The sequence below is a fragment of the Pteropus vampyrus genome, unplaced genomic scaffold (assembly GCF_000151845.1).
Source record: "Pteropus vampyrus isolate Shadow unplaced genomic scaffold, Pvam_2.0 Scaffold50, whole genome shotgun sequence".
NCBI classification, from domain to species: domain Eukaryota; kingdom Metazoa; phylum Chordata; class Mammalia; order Chiroptera; family Pteropodidae; genus Pteropus; species Pteropus vampyrus.
This window is the reverse complement of record NW_011888831.1, coordinates 3,147,715-3,174,647: the sequence shown is the minus strand read 5'-3', so window position 1 is coordinate 3,174,647 and position 26,933 is coordinate 3,147,715. Positions and strand designations below refer to the sequence as shown.

The 26,933-nt window shown below is 35.6% G+C and overlaps 2 protein-coding genes across 2 annotated transcripts in view; both read right to left on the bottom strand.

Moving 5' to 3' along the window:
* Window positions 1-3,341, bottom strand: part of LOC105291992 (olfactory receptor 1E5-like) — a 5,904-nt gene extending 2,563 nt beyond the window's left edge. Inside the window, exon 1 of the mRNA XM_011360062.2 lies at window positions 2,433-3,341. Within this exon, the coding sequence (XP_011358364.2) occupies window positions 2,433-3,341 (909 nt within the window). The remainder of the gene's footprint in view (window positions 1-2,432) is intronic.
* A 19,245-nt stretch (window positions 3,342-22,586) lies between these two features.
* On the bottom strand, window positions 22,587-23,522 carry LOC105291991 (olfactory receptor 1E2). Its single transcript, XM_011360061.1, has one exon. It carries the CDS (start codon window positions 23,520-23,522, stop codon window positions 22,587-22,589), a length of 936 nt encoding a protein of 311 aa, XP_011358363.1.
* Window positions 23,523-26,933: the final 3,411 nt, after the last annotated feature.

Below are 26,933 nucleotides of genomic sequence, written 5' to 3'. Positions count from 1 at the left end.
GGAACAAGTGACTTGCTGGGTAAGGGAAAAAGAGAAAGGATAATTGCCCTTAAGTTGAATTTCAGGTGGATCAATAATAGAGATGTGGAAACTAAAATTGTACAAGAACTAGAAAAAAAGAGATAATATTATTTTGGGATAGAAAAGCACTTTTTAAGCATGTCAAAGAAAAAATATGTCATGAAGTAAAAATTGACTTATTTGTCTACTTTGAAATTTACAATGTTCAGTAAAGGAAAAATACACCATTACAAAGTCAAAAGATGAATAACAAACTGAGAAAAATGTCACCTACAAAATAGATAAATCGAAACTATCCATAATAAGAAAAAAGAAAATTAGCTCAAGGCAAAAGACATGCACAAATAACATACCAAAGGCAAAGTGGCTAATCAATATAAAGGGTGTTTGACTTCCCTGACTCATATAGAAATTCAATTTAAAAATAGTAAAAATCTCTAATATTGTAATAACTATGTATGGTGTCAAATGGGTACTAGATTTATCAGGGGGATCACCTTGAAAGTTATGTAAATGTCTAACCACTATTCTGTATGCCTGAAACTAATATAGTATTAAATGTCAACTGTAATTGAAAAATTTAAAAAATTAAGTGAAATCTCATATTTTAGATATCAGGTTTAAAAATTCTTTGAAAGCAAAATATCCAGTGTTGGGAACACTGTAAAGAAACAGTCACTCTCATTTACTTTTGGAAAGAGTTAACCTTAAAAGAATTCGTTGGAGGCAATTTGGCAATTTCTACCCAATTATAAAATGTTCACATCCTTTGATCTAGGACACCCATTCCTAAGAACATGTCTATGGAAACACTGCACAAGTCCATCAAAACCAGAAAATAAAATTGAAGCATTGTTCAAAACAATGAAAAATCAAAAGCAACCCAAACATCCATGAAGAACAGATTATTTAAATAAATTATGGTTAAATGCATCTACTTAACCAAACACTATATAGCTTCTAAAAAAGTTACATGTCCTTGCATGAAATGATGAATTCAAATGTATTTTATATGAAAATAATGAGAAAATGGCATGAACAATATAACCCTATTTATTTGTTATATGTAATATTAGTCTGTGCATTGAAAATAGCCAGAAGAATATTCCCCAAATTTTAACTGCTTTCATAAGAGGGAATGGAACTAAGGGGGATCCTCACAGTCTACTTTATTATTTATTTCTTTATTGTTTGAATATTTTCCAGTGAGAATGTATTTTTTTCATAATCAACATTTTTGAAGAAGAAGTCAAAGTTGTAATTATTAGGAAAACTTATAAAAGGTGGGATTTCTTTAAGGTATAAATTCATTTCAAGAAACATATGAAAATGCATTCAAAACAAATCAATAAATATTTATTATACATACAGCAGATAGAAGGCATTGAAATAGGTACTATAGAGATTAGAGAGCACTTGTCTTCAAGACACTTGGTATGAAAAGAAATAAACAAAGAAAGCCTTGAATAATTTCAGCATCATATTCCAGAGGAAAAACATCTGCCTGAGAGTCATAAATATATTCTAATCCTTCAGTCATTATTTGTGTTACCCTAGCCAAATATGGGCTACTATTTACTATCTATAAATTAAACAATTCATAACAAAACTCTATGGTCCATTCCATATCATATGATTTTAATTCAAAAGAGAAATTCTCATCCAAAATATATAGATATTATCAAAGGAAGTAATTTGTCATTAACTGACAAATAATTGGTACAGTTAAAGAAAAAAGAAATAATTTTAGAATGTGATAATTAAATAGGTGAATCAACTAACTCCTGAAAAGAAAATTATGAACTGAATAGATTATCAAGAGGAGAAATGAAGATCCTGAAGAGTGAAAATTACAAGAACATGAACATAATAAATTGCAAGATATTCTTCATGGAATAGATATGTTGAGGAGAAGCAAGTACGGAAGTGGCTGAGCAATTTGGACTTATTAGAGAATCAGGAACTACTGTACATTCTTTAAGTACAATAAATACCAAGGTCGAATGGTATTTATTCAACATTGAATAATAATCATTGAACATACATTACATATCAAGACTTGTGCCACATCACACCCCAAATACAGAGATAAGCCCAAGAGGCACAATGATCCACCCCTAGTAACATGTGGGAAAAGCCCCCCTGGAAGTGCCATGGGGACTACATCAGTAGTGCCAAGCCTGGGTGCTACTAGACTTTTCAGAATACTACTCATTGTCAACATTACACCTCCTGTTTGAAAACACACACTACAATATACATTTGACATGTTATTGAATTGTACACTTGAAACCTATATAATTTTATTAACTAATTTCACCCCAATAAATTTAGTTAAAAAAAAAGAAAACATACTTTAATCTTTAGAGTCACTGTCCCAGAGAAAATCTGATTGTCCACTTTGAAAAGACTCTTTGCAAGGCTCCCTTTATGTCCTGATTTCTCAAGCTGTAGATGAAGGGGTTCAGCATGGGCGTCACCACAGTGTACATCACAGCCATGACTGTCTCCTTAACAGTAGAATTGTTAGCTGAAGGGCACAAATAGAGGCCAAAGATCGTCCCATAGAACAGTGACACCACAGAGAGGTGGGAGCTGCAGGTGGAGAAAGCCTTGCGGATACCCCTAGCAGAAGGGACCTTGAGGATGGAGGACACGATTCGTGCATAGGATGAAAAGATCAACAGGAATGGAACAACAATGACAAGCCCTCCCAAGATAAATATCATCATTTCATTTATCTGAATGTCAGAGCAGGCTAACTTTAACAGAGCTGACATGTCACAGAAAAAGTGAGGGATCACATTATCAGCACAGAAAGACAGTTGAGCCATGAGCAGGGTGTGCGACAAAGAGATGAAAGTGGTCAGCACCCAGGACAGCACCACCAGAGAGAGACAGAGCTTGGGGCTCATGATGGTGGTGTAGTGCAGGGGAAAGCAGATGGCCACATACCGGTCATAGGCCATGGCCACAAGGAGGAAGCTCTCCAGGTCTGCAAAAAGCAGAAAGAAGTACATTTGGGTCAGACAGCCTGCGTAGGGGATGGATGGAACTTGGCTCTGCATGTTGTGCAACAATTTGGGAATGGTCACAGAGGAGAAGCAGAGGTCAGAGAAGGACAAATTGCTGAGAAACAAATACATAGGCGTGTGGAGGTGGGAGTCCTGGTGAATGAGAACAATGATGAGGAGGTTCCCTAGGACGGTGGTAAGATACATGGCCAGGAACAGGGCATAGAACAGGTTTTGTTGATCTGGTTCAATGGGCAGGCCCAGGAGGAGAAATTCTGAGATGATACTTCGGTTTTCCATTTTCATATTGCTTTTGTTTTGCCTCTTTAAAATTAAGAATAATTTGTATTAAAGTATGAACCTACAAATAGGCATATGCACATATACAGATTGCAAACTTTCAAAAATATATTTTTAAATCAAATACCAGTAAGTTTAGTGTTTTATTTGTCCTCTATCAAGTATAAACATAAATATTTACATAAAGAAAAACTGTGAAAGCATGTGAAGTGATGTATCAAATTCAACCATAATTTAGAATTCTGTAAGAATTTTCCATGCTGAATGGGGTTAGTCAGCATGATCTGTAGGTAAGAAGTAGTCTCACACTTCTGCATGCCTCTAGCTTAGAAGAAGAAAAATCTATGCTTAGTTTTCACTAATAAACTAGAAAAAATGAAAATAAGTGAATAAAGTATTAAGCTGAAAAGGATAAATAAATAGGATTAAGTGATTGATAAAGCTAAAGCATATATTAACAATTTAGAAAACATAAAAGCAGTAAAATTGATAAAATAATTTGAGAGCTTTTGTTTTCGAAAGGTCAACAAAATAGACAAAACTGGCCAACATAATTTTTTTTTTTTAAGATGAAAAGAACTATAGAACATTGGGAATAAGAAAAAGGATATAGTCACAAAGGTAAATTTTTAAATTTTCCTAAAACTTCTCTAATAAATTTGAAAATCTGGATGAGACATTTTTTAAGCAAAAACAAATTCCAAAAATTGGTTTAATAATATATATAGTATCTACCTCCCAAATTTGAAAACATTAAACTATAAAGGTATATGCACCGCAATGTTCATAGCATCATTATTCACAGTGGCCAAGACATGGAAACAACCAATAGATGATTGGATAAAGATGTGGTACATATACCCAATGGAACATTACTCAGCCATAAGAAAAGATGAAATACTGCCGTTTGCAACATGGTTGGATCTTGAGATTATCATGCTAAGCAAAATAAGTCAGCCAAAAAAAGTTGAGAACCAAATAATTTTACTCATATGTGGGACATAAAATTGGAAGCAATAAACAAACAAGACAAACAGAGACTCATGGACACAGACAACAGTTGGGTGGTTACCGGAGGGAAGGGTGGTAGGGGAGAGGTAGATCAGGGTACAGGGGGTTAAATAGATGGTGATGGAAGGAAATTTAATTTTGGGTGGTGAACACACAATGCAATATACATATGACGTATTATTGATAGTACACTTGAATCCTATATAATTTTATTAAGTAATGTCACTCCAATAAATTTAACTAAAAAAAGGAAAAAAGAAAGCCATAGAAGAATATATATATAAATATTCTTCTATAGACTATCTAAATAGACCATTAAAATAAATATTAAAGAAGTAGAAAAATTGAAGAGCAACAAACAAAATAAACTGAAAAAAAAAATTATGCTCGACATTATAATTCATTAGGAAAATGCAAATTAAAATCTTAAGATACTACTAAATACCCAGTAGAGTGGCTAAAATGAAAAAGATTGACAATATCAAATGTTAGCAAGAATGTGGAACAATTAATACTCTCAAATATCACTGGTAAGAACGTAAAATAATAAAACCACTTTGCAAACTGTTTGTAGTTTCTTAAAGTTTAACATTCACGTACACTGTGATTCAGAAATTTCACCCCTGAAATACCTAAAATAAATGAAAATAAATGTCCCCCCCAAAAGGTATGTAATAGAATTTTCCACAGAAGCTTTAGTCATAGCAACTAATACCAAAAAACCCAAATGTCCATTAGCAGGAGAATGGATAAGGAAATTGTGGCATATTCATTTCAACAACATACTATGAAAAATAATGAAACATATTGAAAATAATGAAAAGTAATGAACTATAGTGATTCAATCAACAACATGGATAAATCTCAAAAGCATGCATGTCGAGTAAAAGAATCCAGTTCATGAGCTGGCAAATCTAATCTATGGTGACAGAAACCAGAATAGCGATTACTTTCAGACACTCATGGATATTGACTAGGAGAGGGCACGAGGGAAATTGCTAAGATAATATAAATGCTCTACATCTTGATCTGTGTAGTGGTTACATGGATGTAAAATTCAGTGAGCTATACACTTAAACTTGTGTGCTATATGTAAATTATATTGCAATTTTAAAAAATCCTTAGACTGGGAAGCTTTCAAGATTTTTCAAACTTTCAAGGAACAAATAATCCCAAGCTCCACATAAGGCATTCTAGAACCTAAAATTAAATAGAAAGCTACATAATTTACTGAAGAAGAAAAAAATACGTAAAGAATAAAATTAGACCAATTCCATCTATGGAAATGGATATGAAAGTCAAGTCTAAAACAATGATATTTCCAGCTTTTCATAGTTGAAATCACACTAATATGTCCAATAAAAAAATTTAGGATTAACTCATCAGATGCAAAAGCCATTTGAAAAATATCAGTACCAATTCTTGGTCAAATAAAATTTATTCTTGGTCAGAATAAAATAAAAGATTACTTTCTTAATATAATGTGCTAGGGTTTGTCAAAACTGGGGCTGCATCTCCTCTCTGGATGAGCATACTTTCATTTTCTAGGTTGCAGTGAGATGGAAACCATAGGACTCCTAGAGACTTAATCCTATCAAAGGATTTTGCTCTCCCTTTATTCCCCATTAATTATAATGCCAGGTATTACCCACACTGCTCCCAGCAAAGGTTTTCAACTGTTTGAACAGCTTTGGGGCCTCAGAACTCAGCAGAGGGTTGTTTGTCCTAGACCTACCATCGAGTTCTAGCAACACTGAGTGACTGCTGGCATTGAAACACCTTTAACAGTTTCACTCATCACAGACCATACAGATATCCAAACACTCTCTTCTGATACCTTCTTTAGACACTGATGGGACAAGTCAGCAAGCAAATATTATTTTAAAAGCAAAGAGACTTTGAATAGGAAATTCGCAATCTGAATATTCTCCTACCTAACTACACATATGAAGCCTATTTCTTGGAAGAGGCTTAAAGACATTGGTGTCCTTTCCTAATCACAATAGTTTATCAGTTTTGACTAAGGAGAAACACAATCATTAAGTAGGGTATCGTAGAATTTCTGAGAATTTCCTCCCAAAATAATAAAAGATCTATCTTAATGGGAGTCAACATCATACATAGTGGTAAGAAATTTAAACTATCAAAACTTCGAGGGCAATCAAAATGAAGTATATTGATGAATCTAAGGCAGCAGTGTCTACTGGCAAGATAATGCCAGCCACAAATGTGAGTCGCATACATAATTCTAAATTTTTAATAAGCGTATTTAAAAAGGCAAGAAGATAAAAGTGAAGTTAATCTTAATAACATATTTTATTTAAGTGAATAATTCCAAGATATCCTCATTTCAACATACAATCAATATTTTTAAAAATTAATGATATTTCATGCATCTATTTTCTTTGAAATCCAGTGTGGATTTTACACATACAGCACATCTTGATTTGAATTAGCTGTGCTCAAGTGATCAGTAGCCATTTGTGGCTAGTGGCTACCAAACTGGACAGTACAAATCTAAAGTATAGCTTCTCCATAACATATTCTGTGGCCAACTAAAATGAAATGTAAAAAAAAAAAAAAAAAAAAAAAAGTTAAGCAAGTAGAAGTGTGGAAAATGAAAAATAGGCCATTGGCGTGCCAGAATTTTGAGAATTTCTGGATCACATGAAGCCAAAGGGAATCAGTTTGAGGAAAAGTTCAGAGTAATCACCACACATATAACAGCAATGGAGAGGCCAACCAAAGAAATAAATGGCTCATTTCTCCAAGAAGCACTAACTTCCCAAATTCAGAGGGAAAAAAATTAGGTCACGGGGCTATTGAAGGGTGGAAGGGATTGAAAACAGTCAACTCTGAGGACTACAGAAGAGTCCCAGATATGAAGAGATGAAGCACTTGTCCATCTAAACATAGACATCATCCCAAGCATGTGTGTTTTATTAGGTAAACTGGAGGCTTTGCAGAGGCAGGTTCCTAATGAAGTCAGCAGGGCCAGATACAGAGGGAAACAAAACTCTGGCAAAGGTCTGGTCACCATAGCAAACATAGCAGTGAAGTCCTCTAATCTGATCCTCCCCACAACACATCCTCCTCCATTTTTATAGGGGCTGTGGGCTCTGTGAGTCCATCATTGGAGGGTGAAGAAGACTGTAGGCCAGGGAGCAATGAGGACAGAGCAAATCAGAGGGCCACCAGAATCTTTTTTGTCATGTGCAAAACCATGTGAGGACTCTGCCACTACACATACATCAGCTCCTGCATCCTTCTCACTGATCTGCTCCCAGCACTTCTACACTAAAGAAAGCCCATCTATTTGTCTACCCACCCAGCTTATCATACCCTCTCAGCCACCCATCTCAGAGGATATAGGGAAGGTGATGACAAGCCAAAACTTATCCAAGCCCATGTTCCTTTCCTGCCCCAGCCTGGGGGCTGTTCAGACTGACAGAGGCTGTTCAAACTGCAGAATGACATGAAGTTTGGAGTTGCTAAAGATTAGAAGGCAGTAGAAATTCTCTCACCATCTACAGGATCTAAACCCCAATCCCCAAAGCTTTGGATCTACTTCTTGACACTGGAAATACTGGGAAAATGGCTCCTCTACTTTGATTTCTTTGTTACCTAGATTAATATTACCCCAACCCACACGAAAATCTTTTTTTCCCCCTTTTAAGACTTTATTGACCCATGGGACATTAGTCAGGGAAATAAGAGTTAGAAGGGATAGAATCGAGATGAACATTTTGGGGACTCCGGGGAAGCAGCTGAAACTAGACAGACCCCAGTGTGGCATACACACTATTTAAGTGCTAGGTCGCTGAAGCCAGTTAGCCTGGGATTACCTTACTACACCCTTACCAGCTTCATGACTTTGAACAAGAAACTTAACCTCCTTTAGTATGAATTCTTTCATCAGCTTAATAGAAATCCAAGTATCTAATTTCTCATACCAAAGAAGTGAAAAAAAAAAAATTCACATAAAACAAAACAAAACAACCTTGTCATATAGTGAGACAAAGTATGGCTTTAGTAAGACTTACTACTGTCATCATTAAGTTCTGTGATGAGGATGCAATATTTTCCCAAATACCCCTACCCTAATCCCTGCTCCACTGAGGCCAGGACCTTGGTGCTCATAGGGAAGGTATGGAGGAGCAGTGTAGGGTGGAAGAAGTGACTGGCCAGGAAGTAACAGGTTAGAACCAAATAGTGAGGATTTCCTTTCAAGTTTTGAGTTGAATTGGTCCCTAAATAAAGATATTAATATTAAGAGAGCTCGATGGAAGGTGAGGAATACTGATTTCATGGAAGGGGACTCTCAGGTTGGTCCTTTATGCTCTGTTTAACTTGCCCTCAAGTAAAATATTCAGGGGCCCAGAGGAGTTAGACTTCATTATTTACCGACCTGTAACCTTGACAAATTGCTGAACTTTTCCAACTTTACACTCCACCATCAGTGAATCTTCCACACTTCACAGAATTGTGGATTTGGAATGATTGATACTTAAAAAGTATAAAGTACTCCACAAATATACAACCAGTTCTCATTAGCAGTTCTGGGGATTCCTAATTACATTTGGAGGTGGGAATCACTGTTGAGAGTGGAAAACACTGAGGAAGATGATTTCTAAATCATCCTGCAGGAGTTGTGCTATAGAATTATGGAATCTTAATATCCGTTAAAGGGAATATTAGAATAACTACTTCTTTTGAACTCCCTCCCAGCTTACCTAGCTTGTCCGAATGTGGCTCCAGAGTCTGCTTCCTGTTTACTACTTCATGTCATGCATTTCCAGCTGGAGTTTCTGCCATCGTCTTCTGACTCCTCTCTTCTACAATGCCTTGACCCCCGGGATCCCTGGGTCCCAAAGAAACTCATTAGTAACAAACCTGGTGTTTTCCCCCTCCTGCTCTGCCTTACTCCTGCCCCTTTCTCAATAAATCATATCCAGAGACAGAATTCTGGATTCAGCCCAAGTCTGACCTTCTCTAACCATACAACCCACATGAACATCACCCTTCTCTAGAAGTGCAGTATATGGCCTTCTACAACAGTTATCACAGTCAAATACTGTAGCACTTGATCACCACTGTTTTGTGTTGTCCAATGATTGCTTCCATATATATCAACCTTCTTTCTTCAGCCGGACTTTAAGCTCCATGATATCAAGTTAATATGTTGATCGACTCACCCAAGAAATACTTAATCCATTAATTCATTAATGTATTCCTTCCAGAAATATTTACTGAGTAACTACTATGTGCAAAGCACTGAGCCAAGTGTTATGGGAAAATTCTAGCCAAGGTGGACATGGTCCTTGCCCTCAGACAGTTTGCAGTCCAGTTGGCAGACACAACTAAATAATCTACTATCACGTATTACAAATGTTCTCACAGAGGAAATACAGGATATGATAAGACTGCATATTAAAAACACCTAACCTTATGCAGCAGGTCAGAGAAGACATCTTTTTTTCAATAAAACTTAAAGAATCTGAGGAGTCTTCTAGGAAAAGAGAATGAAAGTGCCCAGAGAGAGGAAATAGTATATGGAAAACCCCAGAGGTGAGAGAGCCTGGAGCATTTACAAAGTAAAGGAAGTTCAGTGTGGCTGAGGTATAGTGTGTGTGCTGGGAGGAGGGCAGAGGATGGGCATGAATAATATAGTTTGGTGATTCCTTGAAAAGTTAAACATAGAATTTTCATAAGACCCAGCAAATACACATTTAGATATATACCTAAAAAAAGTTGAGGTGCTCAAACAAATAGTGTACATGAATGTTCACAGAAGCACTGTTCACAATAGTTCCAAAGTGCAAACAACCATCAACTGATAAATGTGGTGCATTCATAAAATGCAATATTATTCAGTAATAAAAATAAATGAAGTATTGTTACATACTATACTATCTATGGATGAACCTTGAAAATATTAAGCCAATTGATAGAAGCCAGTCACAAAAGCCATGTATTATATGATTATTAATATGAAATATCAAGAATAGGCAAATCTATAGGGACACAAAGTAGATTGGTGATTGCTAGGGAGAAATGGGCATAAATGATTGTTAATGGGCATAGGATTTTCTGGGGGTAGTAAAAATATTCTAAAGTTGATTATGGTGATGGTTGTACAACTCTGTAAATATACAAAAAATCTAATTTTATACTTTAAATGGGTGACTGGTATGGTATGCAGATTATATGTTAACAAATCTCTCAAAAAAAAAAGTCTTAATCATTAGGGAAATGTGCAGATAGATTGTGTATTAAATACATGTGCATTAAGTCAAATTTCTTGGTTGTGATCATGGTATTATAGTTATGTATGAGAATGTTCTTATTTCTTGGAGATTCTGAATGCTGAATTTAGTGGCTATGTGTCTTGATGTCTGAAAATTATCTCAAATGGCTCATCCATTTGTTAAAAAAAGAAAGAGAAGAGAGAAAATAAACAAGGGGGAGAGAGGCAGTGAAGGAGAGAAACAGGTTGATATATGATATAAATATGAACAAATAAAATGTGGACAGATTTGAGCAAATAACATAGTATAAGAAAGATTAACTAATTTGAAATTAAGCATGTAACTTTTGTTTTAAATGTCACAGGTTTAATGACAGGGCTTATTTTTTCAATCTATGAGTTCAAGTATACATCTTGTTTCTACATTGCTAATATTTATAGAATTATAATATTATAAATTCTGTTTTTTTAATTTGTAAAAAGTAAAGTTACCATTTTTGTGTAAACAGACTGTAGTGAATAAATTTCAAACCTGCTACAAAAATTATTGTTCTTACTAGAGAACAGAAAAAAATAGAACAATAATATTCCATGATATAATAGTAGAAAACTCTCTTAAAATGAAGAAAGATACACACTTATAAATCAAAAGGGATTTGCTGTATTAAAAAATTATAACAAAAGTCAGCTGATACAAAAACAAAATCTGATGTAGTTATTAAACATCATGTTTGGAGACATAATCCTACAAGGTTTGGGGAGGGGGTGGGAGAAGCAGATAGAGGGAAGAGGGAGTAGTCAGCCTTACTTTGGATTTTTCCACAGCTGTTTTAGAAAGTGGGTTGTAAGTGGGAAAACAGATGTCCACAAAATTCTATATTTAGCCAAGTTGTCATTCAGATATAAACACACATACAAAAGGAAAATCTAAAATATGTGAAAATTCAATAAATATAGCTTTCGTGTACCATTCTTATTTTTAAAAATGCCTTGAAGATGTAATCTAGCAAAGGAATTAATCAAAACAAAGAACTCACCATATATTTGACCCCCTTTAAATTTGGGGGGTGAACATACAATGCAATATACATATGACATATTATCGAATTGTACAATTGAAACCCAAATAATTTTATTAGCCAATATTACCCCAATAAATTTCATTTTAAAGAAAGAAAAGGAAAGAAAGAACTCAAAAATTAAAAACTCATAATAGTAAAATAATGGTGAGAAGAATTCTGTTTAGCATAACTAATAATAAAGTAAGAAAATGTTACGATAATATATGTAAAGAGCATGCTTCATCTTTTAACAGTAAAGCTGAATTTAAGGCAAGCAGCAATTAAAGAAATGAAAACTGATCACTATAATAAATGGGATAAAATATCCCTTTGGGATCAGGTCAGGTTAGAAAAAATACTGTAAATATAAAAGTACATCAGGAAAAAACTGATGTAATAAAGTTAGAATGATGTGAACATTTGAGTAGGTATAGGTAAGTAAGAGACATATAGGTCAATGACACAGAATAGAGAACACAGAAATAGATGCACTTGTATATGGTTAATTGACTTTATACAAAGTTACCTAGGTAATTCAGTGGGGCAAAGCTTAGCATTTTTCAATAATTTACAGTCTTTAAAAACTAGATACATCTGTAATGTCTATCAAAAGGCGAATGAATGAACAAATTGTGCTATATTTTAAACAGAATACTACTCAATAAAAAAAAAGAAACAAACTACTGATTCACAGAATTATATAGCTAAATCTACAAAACATTTTGCAAAGCTAAAGACACTATATACAAAAGAAAACATACTCAGCTCCTAGAAGAAAACATAGGCAGTAAAATCTCTGACATTGTTCTTAATGATATTTTTTCTGATACATCTTCTTGAGCAATGGAAACAAAAGAAAAAATAAACAAATGGGACTATATCAAACTAAAAAGTTTTGCACAACAAAGGAAATCATCAACAAAACAAAAAGACAACCTACTGAATGGGAGAAAATATTTGCCTATTATACATCTGATAAAGGATTAATATCCAAAATTTATAAAGAACTCATACAATTTAACACCAAACCCCCCCCCAAACAATCCAATTGAAAAAAGGGCAGAGGACTTGAATAAGCATTTCTCCAAAGAGGACAACAGACATAAGAAAAGATGGTCAACATCACTAATCATCGGAGAAACACAAATTAAAACCACAGTAAGATATCACCTCACACCTGTCAGAATGGTTATCATCAATAAATCAAAAAATAACAAACGCTTGTGAGAATGTGGAGAAAAGGGAACCCTCATGCACTGTTGGTGAGATTGCAAATTGGTACAGCCACTATGGAAAACGTGTGGAGGTTCCTCAAAAAATTAAAAATAGAACTACCTTATGACCCAGCAATTACACTTCTGGGTATTTATCCAAAGAAAACCAAAACACTAATTCAAAGAGATATATGCACCCTTATGTTCATTGCAGCGCTATTTACTATAGCCAAGATATGGAAGCAACCTAAGTGTCCATCAATAGACAATTAGATAAAGAAGAGGTGGTACATGTATACAATGGAATATTACTCAGCCACACAAAAAAATGAAACCTTACCATTTGCAGTGACATAGGTGGACCTAGAGGGTATTATGCTAAGTGAAATAAGTCAGACAGAGACAGACAAATACCATATGTGGAATCTAAAGATCATGGTATTATAGTTATGTATGAGAATGTTCTTATTTCTTGGAGATTCTGAATGCTGAATTTAGTGGCTATGTGTCTTGATGTCTGAAAATTATCTCAAATGGCTCATCCATTTGTTAAAAAAAGAAAGAGAAGAGAGAAAATAAACAAGGGGGAGAGAGGCAGTGAAGGAGAGAAACAGGTTGATATATGATATAAATATGAACAAATAAAATGTGGACAGATTTGAGCAATTAACATAGTATAAGAAAGATTAACTAATTTGAAATTAAGCATGTAACTTTTGTTTTAAATGTCACAGGTTTAATGACAGGGCTTATTTTTTCAATCTATGAGTTCAAGTATACATCTTGTTTCTACATTGCTAATATTTATAGAATTATAATATTATAAATTCTGTTTTTTTAATTTGTAAAAAGTAAAGTTACCATTTTTGTGTAAACAGACTGTAGTGAATAAATTTCAAACCTGCTACAAAAATTATTGTTCTTACTAGAGAACAGAAAAAAATAGAACAATAATATTCCATGATATAATAGTAGAAAACTCTCTTAAAATGAAGAAAGATACACACTTATAAATCAAAAGGGATTTGCTGTATTAAAAAATTATAACAAAAGTCAGCTGATACAAAAACAAAATCTGATGTAGTTATTAAACATCATGTTTGGAGACATAATCCTACAAGGTTTGGGGAGGGGGTGGGAGAAGCAGATAGAGGGAAGAGGGAGTAGTCAGCCTTACTTTGGATTTTTCCACAGCTGTTTTAGAAAGTGGGTTGTAAGTGGGAAAACAGATGTCCACAAAATTCTATATTTAGCCAAGTTGTCATTCAGATATAAACACACATACAAAAGGAAAATCTAAAATATGTGAAAATTCAATAAATATAGCTTTCGTGTACCATTCTTATTTTTAAAAATGCCTTGAAGATGTAATCTAGCAAAGGAATTAATCAAAACAAAGAACTCACCATATATTTGACCCCCTTTAAATTTGGGGGGTGAACATACAATGCAATATACATATGACATATTATCGAATTGTACAATTGAAACCCAAATAATTTTATTAGCCAATATTACCCCAATAAATTTCATTTTAAAGAAAGAAAAGGAAAGAAAGAACTCAAAAATTAAAAACTCATAATAGTAAAATAATGGTGAGAAGAATTCTGTTTAGCATAACTAATAATAAAGTAAGAAAATGTTACGATAATATATGTAAAGAGCATGCTTCATCTTTTAACAGTAAAGCTGAATTTAAGGCAAGCAGCAATTAAAGAAATGAAAACTGATCACTATAATAAATGGGATAAAATATCCCTTTGGGATCAGGTCAGGTTAGAAAAAATACTGTAAATATAAAAGTACATCAGGAAAAAACTGATGTAATAAAGTTAGAATGATGTGAACATTTGAGTAGGTATAGGTAAGTAAGAGACATATAGGTCAATGACACAGAATAGAGAACACAGAAATAGATGCACTTGTATATGGTTAATTGACTTTATACAAAGTTACCTAGGTAATTCAGTGGGGCAAAGCTTAGCATTTTTCAATAATTTACAGTCTTTAAAAACTAGATACATCTGTAATGTCTATCAAAAGGCGAATGAATGAACAAATTGTGCTATATTTTAAACAGAATACTACTCAATAAAAAAAAAGAAACAAACTACTGATTCACAGAATTATATAGCTAAATCTACAAAACATTTTGCAAAGCTAAAGACACTATATACAAAAGAAAACATACTCAGCTCCTAGAAGAAAACATAGGCAGTAAAATCTCTGACATTGTTCTTAATGATATTTTTTCTGATACATCTTCTTGAGCAATGGAAACAAAAGAAAAAATAAACAAATGGGACTATATCAAACTAAAAAGTTTTGCACAACAAAGGAAATCATCAACAAAACAAAAAGACAACCTACTGAATGGGAGAAAATATTTGCCTATTATACATCTGATAAAGGATTAATATCCAAAATTTATAAAGAACTCATACAATTTAACACCAAACCCCCCCCCAAACAATCCAATTGAAAAAAGGGCAGAGGACTTGAATAAGCATTTCTCCAAAGAGGACAACAGACATAAGAAAAGATGGTCAACATCACTAATCATCGGAGAAACACAAATTAAAACCACAGTAAGATATCACCTCACACCTGTCAGAATGGTTATCATCAATAAATCAAAAAATAACAAACGCTTGTGAGAATGTGGAGAAAAGGGAACCCTCATGCACTGTTGGTGAGATTGCAAATTGGTACAGCCACTATGGAAAACGATATGGAGGTTCCTCAAAAAATTAAAAATAGAACTACCTTATGACCCAGCAATTACACTTCTGGGTATTTATCCAAAGAAAACCAAAACACTAATTCAAAGAGATATATGCACCCTTATGTTCATTGCAGCGCTATTTACTATAGCCAAGATATGGAAGCAACCTAAGTGTCCATCAATAGACAATTAGATAAAGAAGAGGTGGTACATGTATACAATGGAATATTACTCAGCCACACAAAAAAATGAAACCTTACCATTTGCAGTGACATAGGTGGACCTAGAGGGTATTATGCTAAGTGAAATAAGTCAGACAGAGACAGACAAATACCATATGTGGAATCTAAAGAACAAAAAAACCAAACAAACAAAATGAAAACAGATTTAACAGATAACAGAGAACAAACTGGTGATGGCCAGATGGATGGAGGGGTTGGGGGTTGGGTAAAAAAGCTGAAGGAATTAAGAAGTACAAATTGGTAGTTACAAAATAGTCATGGGGATGTGAAGTATAGCATAAGAAATATATAATATTGTATTGTAATATTGTAATAATGTAATAATGGTTTATAGTGCCAGGTGGGTACTAGACTAATGGTCAGTAATATTGTAATAATGGTTTATAGTGCTAGGTGGGTACTAGACTAATCAGGAAGATCATTGTGTAAATTATATAAATGTATAACCATGATGTTGTACACCTGAAATCAACATAAAATAATATTAAATGTCAATTCTAATTGAAAAATAAAAATTAAAAAGAACTTACTGTTTCATTTATATGAAATCTAAAATCAGGCAAATCTAATCTATAGTGATAGAAATCTGAAAGATAGAGATCAGATCAGTAGTAGAAAATGAGAGATTGGTTGCTAGTGGTCACAGTGAATTGTGAGGTAATAGAATTATTCTAGATATGGATTGGGGTTCAGGTTACATGGATGTTTGTAACTGTCAAAACTCAATGAACTGTACACTTAAAATGAATGCATTTTCTTATATGTAAATTATACTTCAAGAAGATTGAAATGTGCATGAGTGCTCTTATTCCCACATCCTTGCTATTAACATAGAATGTCAATAATTTATAAATTTATCAATTACGTAGTCACTCATTTATCACTTGTTTTTTCACCTTTTTTTCCAATTAACATTGAAGTTGAACATCTTTTCACATTGTTTATTTTTTATGAACTTTCTATTAATATTCTCTGTACATTTTCCTATTCAGTTGTTTGTTTTATTCTTATATCATTTGTAGGAGTCCTTTATATATTCTGAATTTTAATCTTGTATCTGTTAGGTATGTTATGGTCTCACTTCTCTTTCAAATTGTTATCTTTGTCCTAGAAAAGCTTCTTTTATGTGGTAAGATATGTCAAGCTTACATCACAAAATAATTCCATTGAGAATTTGATTTGGATTGCATTGAATGTATTTGAGAACTGATGTTAAAATATTGAGGTTTCAAAGTTCATCAAAATGCACAAATATAAATTGATCGATTTTATCGTGTAAAAGTTACTCTTCAAAAAGCTGTTAAAATGAGGCACCCTTTCCAGAGTCATTGTATTATGTCCATTTATTGTGTTATTCTTTTATATATTTCAGTAAAGTTTTAATGTTTTCTTCTTTTAGTTCTTGCACCTAATTTTCATTGCTATTAAAAATCAGATCTATTTTCATTGCTTTTTCTATTGGATTTTTCTAATGTGGAGGAAAGTGATTTCATTTAAATATTAATTTTAAAAAATTTTTCCACTGATATTTCTGTTGTATTATGCCACTGAGATTTCAGAATTTATCCATTACAGCAACTAGTATTACTAATAGAGAATAATAAAATATTTTAGGATATACAATATTAAATGAAAATGTATAATGCAAGATTATATGAACTATAATCTACTTTTGTATAACATATGTACATTTACAGAAGTGGCTGCTTGGGTAACTGGGTGGAAGGTGACATCAAAAATTAAGGTATGTAGTTCGTGGGACCGCTGCCTTACCACCATTATGGATACCAGTCGTGTGCAACCTATCAAGCTAGCCAGGGTCACCAAGGTGCTGGGCAGGACCGGATCCCAGGGACAGTGCACTCAGGTATGCATGGAATTCATGGACGACAGGAGCTGCTCCATCATCCGCAACGTGAAAGGCCTTGTGTGTGAGGGTGACGTGCTCACTCTATTGGAGTCAAAGCCGAGCCTCAGAGGCTGCACTGACTTTGTGTCTGGGTCCTGGATGTCTGGGTTGACCACTTGGCTTATAGGGATGACCTTGGACTGTTAAGAAAACATTTATATTGTATGTAAAAAAAAAATTAAGACATACAGATCCAAAAGAACTTTTCATCATGGTGGAAATGGTCCATTCTGCCCCTCTAGCCACCTGTGGCTGCTAAGCCTTAAAATTTTATGGCCAGTGCCATCAGGGACCTCAACTTTTCATTGTATTTAACAATTATTGATTTCAACTGAAACACTGGCACTTCAAGTCAGTTACTGGAAAAGTTTTTAGGCAGATTTGGAATAACTCAGTCCCAGAAATTGAATTTCAGCCATCTTGGTGATAAGATCTGAACACAGATCAAGTCATTCAGATGAAAGGTTGGTAGCAGATCTGAGAAAATACACACAACATTTCAGAGGCTCGGAATAATAAAAAGAATGTAAAATATCTCATTGATAATTTTGACTATCGATTACATGTTGAAATGATAGTATTTCAGATATATCAGGTTAAATAAAATATATAATTAAATTTTTTAAAAATTAAGGTGTAGAATAAGGGACACAAAGCAGACTTGAGAGAGAAGTCGAAACAGCATAGATGATAGAGGTTTGCCGGAGCCAGCCGTGCAAGGAGAACCAGTTCCCTGAATGAGGGAGCAGGGACTAAGAAAAGAAAGAAGACAGACAAAGTTGCAGGAGGGCACACAGATTATGGACTGTGGCCTCGAGTTTATTTAGAACACACTACTTATAGCATCGCTATGAGAAAACAGCAGTCAAGACCCAAGGTCAGCCAAATTACTTATCCTGCAGAACAATGAAGTTCTCACAACTCAGAACTCTCTGCTAAACTATAGCAAAGAATTTGCAGTGATTGCTATGTGAACAGTTGCCTCCCAGACAACCTCCTTAAGTACACTTGGTTTTTAACCCCTTACATTCTACAGCGGTTCTGGCTGTGGCTCCCCACAGAGGTTTTGCTCATCTGCTCTTAAGACCACATCAAAATTGTGATGGAAACGGAGCAAACAGCAAGTAGTCTCCTGGGGTCTAGATGAATAAGTTCTACAACTAGGGAGAGAAATAAAAAATCACCCTGCAATGGGCGGAGGTAGGACAGGGTGAAATTGCAGGGCTGCCTGGTCCCCAGTGGCTCAGTGGGACAGAGGTTACAGCAGCAGCAGCCAGCAGCTGCAGACACCTCTTAAAGAGGTCGTGTCCACAAGCAGATTTTTACAGTGATGGACTCACTCGCTCTGAGCACCAGCGCCGGGTGGAGTGCTGGGGGTGGTGGGGGGGCACCAGGGACTTACATGGGAACTCTGAGTTGTTGGAGTGAGGACTGGAGGCAAGGCTTCCTCCAGGGCAGAAGTGCTGGCGGTATCCATTGTTCCTCTGTAGAGCTCTCTCCTCTCCCAGTGTGCCATCGCAATGCCACCACAGTGGAGACATCATCGAACTGGATATCAGAGGTCGCTCCCTCCAGAGGAATCCCTGAAACTACGCCTCCCCCAACACGCGACCCCGCCCAAACCATATCCAATTGTATGTTTAACGAGTCCTGTGCAAGTTGCAGAGCAAGCTCCAAGACCCACACTGGTGGCAACTGACCTCTGGTTCTGGTGTGGTTTCTTGAGGGAACTACAAGCACAGCATCTTTGGATTGCTTGCTGAATCTTAACAGGTGGCCCCAGAGGAACACAGACTGGAGCTAAAATTGGCCTGCTGCTGAACCCCTCTCAAGACTGTGCCTCTGGACACTTACTACACAAAGCCACCAGGAGACTTAGGCACTTTGCTTAGTACATAGAAACAGACACAGAAAGACAGCCAAAATGAGAAGACAAAGAAGCAGAAACCATACGAGAGAAGAGAACAGAAATTCAGGAATAATGGAGTCAAGCAATCTAACAGATGCAGAGTTCAAAACACTGGTTATAAAGATGTTCAAAGAACTTGGGGAAAGAGTAGATGAACTCAGTGAGAACTTTAACAAAGAAATAAAAAACAAAAAAATGGAAATGGCTGTCTTTCTGTGTCTGTTTCTATGTACTAAGCAAAGTGCCTAAGTCTCTTGGTGGCTTTGTGTAGTAAGTGTCCAGAAGCACAGTCCTGAGAGGGGTTCAGCAGCAGGCCAATTTTAGCTCCAGCCTGTGTTATCTGAGATGAAGAGTATATTAGATGGAATCAACAGAGTGGATGAAGAAGAATATCAAGCCACAAATATAGAGGATGGGGAAGCCAAGGTCACCCAATCAAAATGGCAAGAAAAAAGAATCCAAGACTATAATAATAATTTAAGGAGTCTTTGGAACAAAATTAAGTGTAAAAAATCTGTGTAACAGAGGTACCTGAAGGAGGAGAGGGAGAACAAGTGGAAAAGCTATTTGAAGAAATAATGATGAAAACTTTCCTAACCTTGTGAAGGAAATAGACATATAACCCCGGGAAGCTCAGAGAGTCCCAAGAAAAAGGAATCCAAAGAGGCCCACACCAAGACAAATTATAATTAAAATGCCAAAGATTAAATACAAAGAGAGAATCTTACAAGTAGCAAGAGAAAAACAGTTAGTTACTTACAAGGGAGCACCCATAAGATTGGCAGCTGATATCTCAAAAGAAAATGTGCAGGACAGAAGGGCTTGGCACAAAATATTCAAAGTGATGGAAACCCAGGATCTATAGCCAAGAATATTTTACCCAGCAAAGCTATCATTTAGAGTTGAAGGACAGATAAAGAGCTTACCAGACAAAAATAAGCTAAAGGAAGCCATCAACACCAAGCCACTATTACAGGAAATGTTGGAGGGACTTCTTTTAGAAGAAAAAACATGTATCAAAATCATGAATAAAAAATGGTAGTAACTACATATCTATCAACAACTACCTCAAATGGAAAAGAATTAAGTGCTCCAACAAAAGGATAGGGTGGCTGAATGGATAAGAAAATAAGACCCCTACATATGCTGCCTACAAAAGACTCACTTCAGATTAAAAGAGACACACAGACTAAAAGGAAGGGAATGGAAAAAGATATTGCCTTAATGGACCTAGAGGGTATTGCACTGAATAAAGTAAGTCAGATAGAAAAAGACAAATACCGCATGATTTCACATACATGCAGAATCTAAAGAAAATAAACAACAATAACAACAAAAAACAGAAACAAATTCATAGATACAGAGAATATTTTGAGGGCTACTAGACAGGAGGGGGGTTGGGAGAATGGTGAAAAAAGGCAAAAGGATTAAGAAATTCAAATTGATAGTTACAAAATAGTCATGGAGATATAAGCATAGGATAAGGAAAATAGTCAACAATGTTGTAATAAATATGTAAGGGGGAAGAGGAGTACTAGATTTAGTGGGGTGATCACTTGAGCTCTAATCACTATGCTGTACATCTGAAACGAATGTATTATTGTATGCTAACCATAATTGAAAAAACTCATTGAATTGTACAATATAAACATGAGCAACTAATGGTCTATTATATTTCAATAAAGCTGGGGTTTAAAAACAGCAGACTTGGGGGAACATAAAGAGTTTAATGTTGTACATGTTGAGATCGAACTGCTCATAGACCCTCAAGTGGAGATATCTACTGGGCAGATGAGAATAATAGCTGGGAGCTCTAGAGAAAGGTCTGGACTGCAGATGGAGATGTGGAGGTCACCTTAATTTATGAAAAGATTAACGTGGTGGGTTTGGATGCCATCACTTAGAGGGGGCAATAAAAGATACAAATGGACCAGGGTTGGAAACCTAATCCATGCCACAAATGGACTAAGAGGTTGGTGTTTTTTTTTTGTTTTTGTTTTTTTTAATGAGTGCTCTCTTTCTTATTGAAGTTAAAAAAAAATGAGAAGAACCCATAGAATCACATAGTCTGTGATCTTACATAGACTCAGCAATTGACACGCTGTGTGAATTGGCAAGTAATTAAGCGCTATATTTTTCAGTCTGTGAAATGGTCATTATATTGTCTACGTTTCCTTTGAATTACCAGAAGTTTAGAATCAAAACATGGATATAAAGTTCTTTTACGAAGTCCAAACTACCAAAGAAAAGAGAAGCATCCTTCAAATTTGAACTTGTATACCAACTTCTAGCTTCTTTCTCCATTCCTGGAGAAATAAAGTTTTGGGCCCCTAGGTATTCATTATTCTCAGATAAAGACAAAATAAACTCTTGTAGTAAAAGAGTTAGAAAAATCAGTTTCAGGTCATGCCAGGTCAGAAAACACAAAGTAGACATGAAAATCAGTCAGCGCGGAGGAAATGGTTTACAGATAAAATATCTGAAACTTGTGCAGGGAGAGGTATGTAGGAAGCATTTAGAGAGAGGCTGGGATGTTGATGTTTGGGTTTTATTTAGCACTGAACTAAGAGTATAGAAAATTATTTTAAAATACCACAATCAAAGCAGAGTTCTGATTTAAAAAATAATATTCTGTAATAAATGAGTTAAGAATGTAAGACATGAAGATCATTTACAATAGTACTCCTTAAACTACACTTTTCCACGGTCCCCTAGGGAAGACAAAAAGGAAGGCCTAGCCAGAGGTCACAAAGACCCTCTTCATTAGTTCAACTATGCAATTCCAATTCATCTCTTTCATATATTAAACAATTATATAATATGTTATTTTAACTGAAGTTTCCATGAAGAAAAATAACTGGAATAATACTCCAATATTAATATATCTGCTGAATAAAATTATGTAAAAAGCTCAAGTATTACCATCATAGATATCAAGAAAATATCTTTTTACAAAAGACTCTTCCTAGGGCCCCCTTCATGTCTCTGTTCCTCAGGCTGTAGATGAAGGGGTTCAGCATGGGCGTCACCACAGTGTACATCACAGCCATGACAGTCTCCTTAACAGTAGAATTGTTGGCTGATGGACATAAATAGAGACCAATAACTGTCCCGTAGAACAGTGACACCACGGAGAGGTGGGAGCCACAGGTGGAGAAGGCCTTGCGGATACCTCTAGCAGAAGGGACCTTGAGGATGGAGGACACGATTCGTGCATAGGACATGATGATGAGTAGGAATGGGATGACGAGAATGAGCCCTCCCATGAAAATAATCACCAACTCATTAACTCGAGTGTCAGAGCAGGACAGCTTCAGCAGAGCAGACATGTCACAGAAAAAGTGAGGAATCACGCTGTTGGCACAAAAATACAATCTGGCCATGAGAAGAGTGTGTAACATGGCATGCAGTGTGGTCAGCACCCATGAAAGTACCACCAGAGAGAGACAGAGCTTGGGGCTCATGATGGTGGTGTAGTGCAGGGGGAGGCAGATGGCCACATAGCGGTCATAGGCCATGGCCACAAGGAGAAAGCTCTCTAGGTCTCCAAAAAACAGGAAGAAGTACATTTGTGTCAGGCAGCCTGCATAGGGGATGGATGAGTCTTGGCTCTGCATGTTTTGCAGCAACTTGGGCATTGTGACAGAGGAGAAGCAGAGATCAGAGAAGGACAAATTGCTGAGGAACAAATACATGGGCGTGTGGAGGTGGGAGTCCAGGCGAATCAGGACAATGATGAGGAGGTTCCCCAGGACGGTGGTAAGATACATGGCCAGGAACAGAGCATAGAACAGGTTTTGCTGCTCTGGCTCAATTGGCAGGCCTAGGAGGAAGAACTCTGAGATGACAGTTTTATTCCTTCCTGCCATATATGTCTTCAGTGTCTTTAGAACAGAACAAGAAATAATAGTGTTCATTAAAACCTGAATTTAAAATTTACATATTTTTGTGATATCTGGTGTGTTAGAAGGTCTGCAAAAATAATTTATATCAATCTCATCATAATAATTACAATCCCTATACTCCACATCTCTAAAATCAGAATCTCTATGATGGAAAATGCCTTATTTTCTTCACTTCTCTTTAACAAGTAACAATACTCCAGCCTTTCAAAAACACTTATCTATTAGCTTATGAGACACAAAATTTATTGGTTTTCCTCATACCTACCTGTCCAGACATCCTCAGTAACTGTAATTGGCTCCTGCTTTGTCAGTATCTCACATGAAGAGGCTCCAGGGCTTTTTCCTAAACACTGTTCCTTTATAATTCTACATTTCCCACCAAGAAAAATGCAATAACTCAAAAGGCTTCAATTACCCTTTAAAATTCAGGTGTTGGTAACTCTCTAATCTATAAAACTGTGTACCCAGTTGCTTAATGATTATCTTTCTTGGATGTATCACATGCATTTTAACTAGCAGATCCCAAAAAACTCATGCTCTTACCCTGCTCCTCTCCCAGGCCCCTCCTCCTTTAATTTCCCATTTCTCAGTAAAAGAGATTCAGATTCTCCAGTCATCAACCTGAGTTTTCATTCATTCGCTCTTACCTCTCATCATCAACATCTAGTCTTTCAAAAAGTCTTATAGATTATTTCTCTTTCTTATTCATCAATTCTTGTCACAATTGTCAAAACCCAAAACAAGCCAAAAATAAAACTTAACCGGAACAATGGAAAAACCCCAAAAATAATCTCCATTCTCCCATGCTTGAATACACTTACCTTCTCTTTTTTTATAGACATCTGTTTGTGTTAACATTTTGTTGTATTTTTCCAGTTTTTTTCTATACATATGTTTTCAAAAACACTTAAATATCATTACAGAGATACAATTCTATATGCTTTACTTTGTAATTAACTGGTAAATTTAAAATTTTTAATTATCGAATAATATTCTATAAGTTAGGTATCAATTATTTTTAAAACATTCCTTGTAGTTTTGAACATTTAAGTTTTTTTTTATTAAATTTATTGGGGTGTTAATATCCAAAATATAGAAAGAACTCATACAACTTAATAACAACAAAAAACAAACGATCCAGTAAAAAAATGGGCAGAGGACCTGAACAGACACTTCTCCCTAGAGGGCATATAAATGGCCAACAAATATTTGAAGAGATGCTCAACATTGCTATTAGGGAAATGCAAATCAAAACCACACCTGTTACAATAGCTATAATCAACAAGACAAGTAACAATAAATGTTGGAGAGGATGTGGAAAAAAAGGAACCCTCATACACTACTGGTGGGATTGCAAATTGGTACAGCCACTATGGAAAACAGTATGGAGCGTCCTCAAAAAACTCAGAATTGATCTACCACATGATCCAGCAATCCCTCTACTTGGTATTTAACCCAAAGACTTGAAAACCCATATCCAAAAAGATATTTGCACATCGATGTTCATATCGGCATTATTCACAGAGGCCAGGACATGGAAGCAACTGAAGTGTCCTATGATAGCTGCCTGGGTAAAGAAGCTGTGGTACATGTATACAATGGAATATTACTCAGCCATAAGAAGAGATGAAATACTGCTGTTTGTGACAACACGGATGGACCTCGAGATAATCATGCTAAGCGAAATAACCCAGACAGATAAAGGTGAAATCACATGATATCACTTATATGTGGAATATAAACCTAAAAGTAACAAATGAGCAGGAGAAACAGAGACTCATGGACATGGACTATAGGCTAGTGGTTACCAGAGGACTATAGACTAGTGGTTACTAGTGGGATGGGGGATGAGGGGGGAGGTAGACTGGGTAAAAGGGGTCAAATATAGGGTTTAGGGGAAGGGCGAAGTGGGTAAAAGGGATCAAATATTGGTAACTGAAGGAAACTGGACTTTGGGTGGTAAATACACAATAGAATATACAGATGTCAAATGATAATGTACATCTGAAAATTATATAATTGCATTAACCAATGTTACCCCAATAAACTTAATTTAAAAAAATTTATTGGAGTGACATTAGTTAATAAAATTATACAGGTTTCAAGTGTACAATTCAATAATACAGCATAAGTATATTACATTGTGTTTACCACCCAAAGTCAAATTTCTTTCAGTCACCATATGTTTGACTCCCTCTACTCACATTCCTCTAGCCCGCAATGCTGGACTGAAAAGACACAATTTCTCGCCTCCAGCTTTTCTCACTTGTTGTTGCTCTTGCCTAGTATCTTTCTCCCTCTGCTCCTTCTTTAGCTGGCTTGCCCCTACTTATCTTTCAGGTATATTACATGTCAGTTACTCAGCTAAACACTCCCTTTTTACCCAGACTAGGTGAGGATCACTGCTGTTTCACAGTACCCTGTGATTGTCTCCACAGCCCTCAGTGCCGTTGGGATTGTTTATGCTGTTGACTCTACCAGGCTAAACTACAAGCAGGAACGGTCATGTCTGCTCATGACTGCGATGTAGCCCACGTTTCATAAATATTTACTGGCTGTGCTTCAGGCTGACATGCATTCCTCTGACTTTAAAGGCAGCAAAACTTTTAAGGTAAATCACTGCTCTTATGATGTTCCCAGAACAATAAATCACTAGCTTCAACCATTTAGTACTCAATTTGACACTTCATTACAGAATTTATGGATGTAATTTTGTACCCATGGAAAATGTTAGGGTGTCTCAGATACTACTCTTATCACTAATACAGATGGTCAGATAATACAGACAGATAGCTATGTATATAGATAGATATACTCTCCTATTGGTTCCATTTCTCTGGAGAACCCTGGCTAAGATACCTGTGTAACTTAAAACTGACGAAGAAGGCAAAGGAAAGCACTAAGAATGTGGGAAGCTCCTTTATAAAAAACATAACTGAGTCACATTGCTAGGACTTTCCCCTTGATAATGTTTGATCCAGCCACATCAACAGGTTTTGCAGCCGGACGTTATATACTTGCATTATGGTAGGAAAAACATGCAGGGCTAATCATATACCTAGTTTCTCAGAATTTTGCTTACCTGGTAAATAGTTGGACCTGACACTTGTGTCAAAAGTATGACTGGTGCTGACGAACCAGAGACAAAACTTGCAGATGCTACCACTGATGATGCAATGAGCTTGTCATCTTCTTCACCTCTTAAGTCAGTAGTTCTGGATTGCAAATAGGAATCACCTAGGGCGGTGCTTCTAAAATTAATGCCCAGGCAAATCACCTGGGAGTTCTAGTAAAACACTGATTCTGATTCAGTTAGGCAAGCTGTTACTTTTTAAGTTAGTACTCAGTTAATGTCAATGCTATTGTCCACAAACT

Excerpts from the sequence above, each read along its gene's own strand:
- LOC105291991 (XM_011360061.1), bottom strand. The coding sequence starts at position 23,522 with ATGGCAGGAAGGAATAAAACTGTCATCTCAGAGTTCTTCCTCCTAGGC.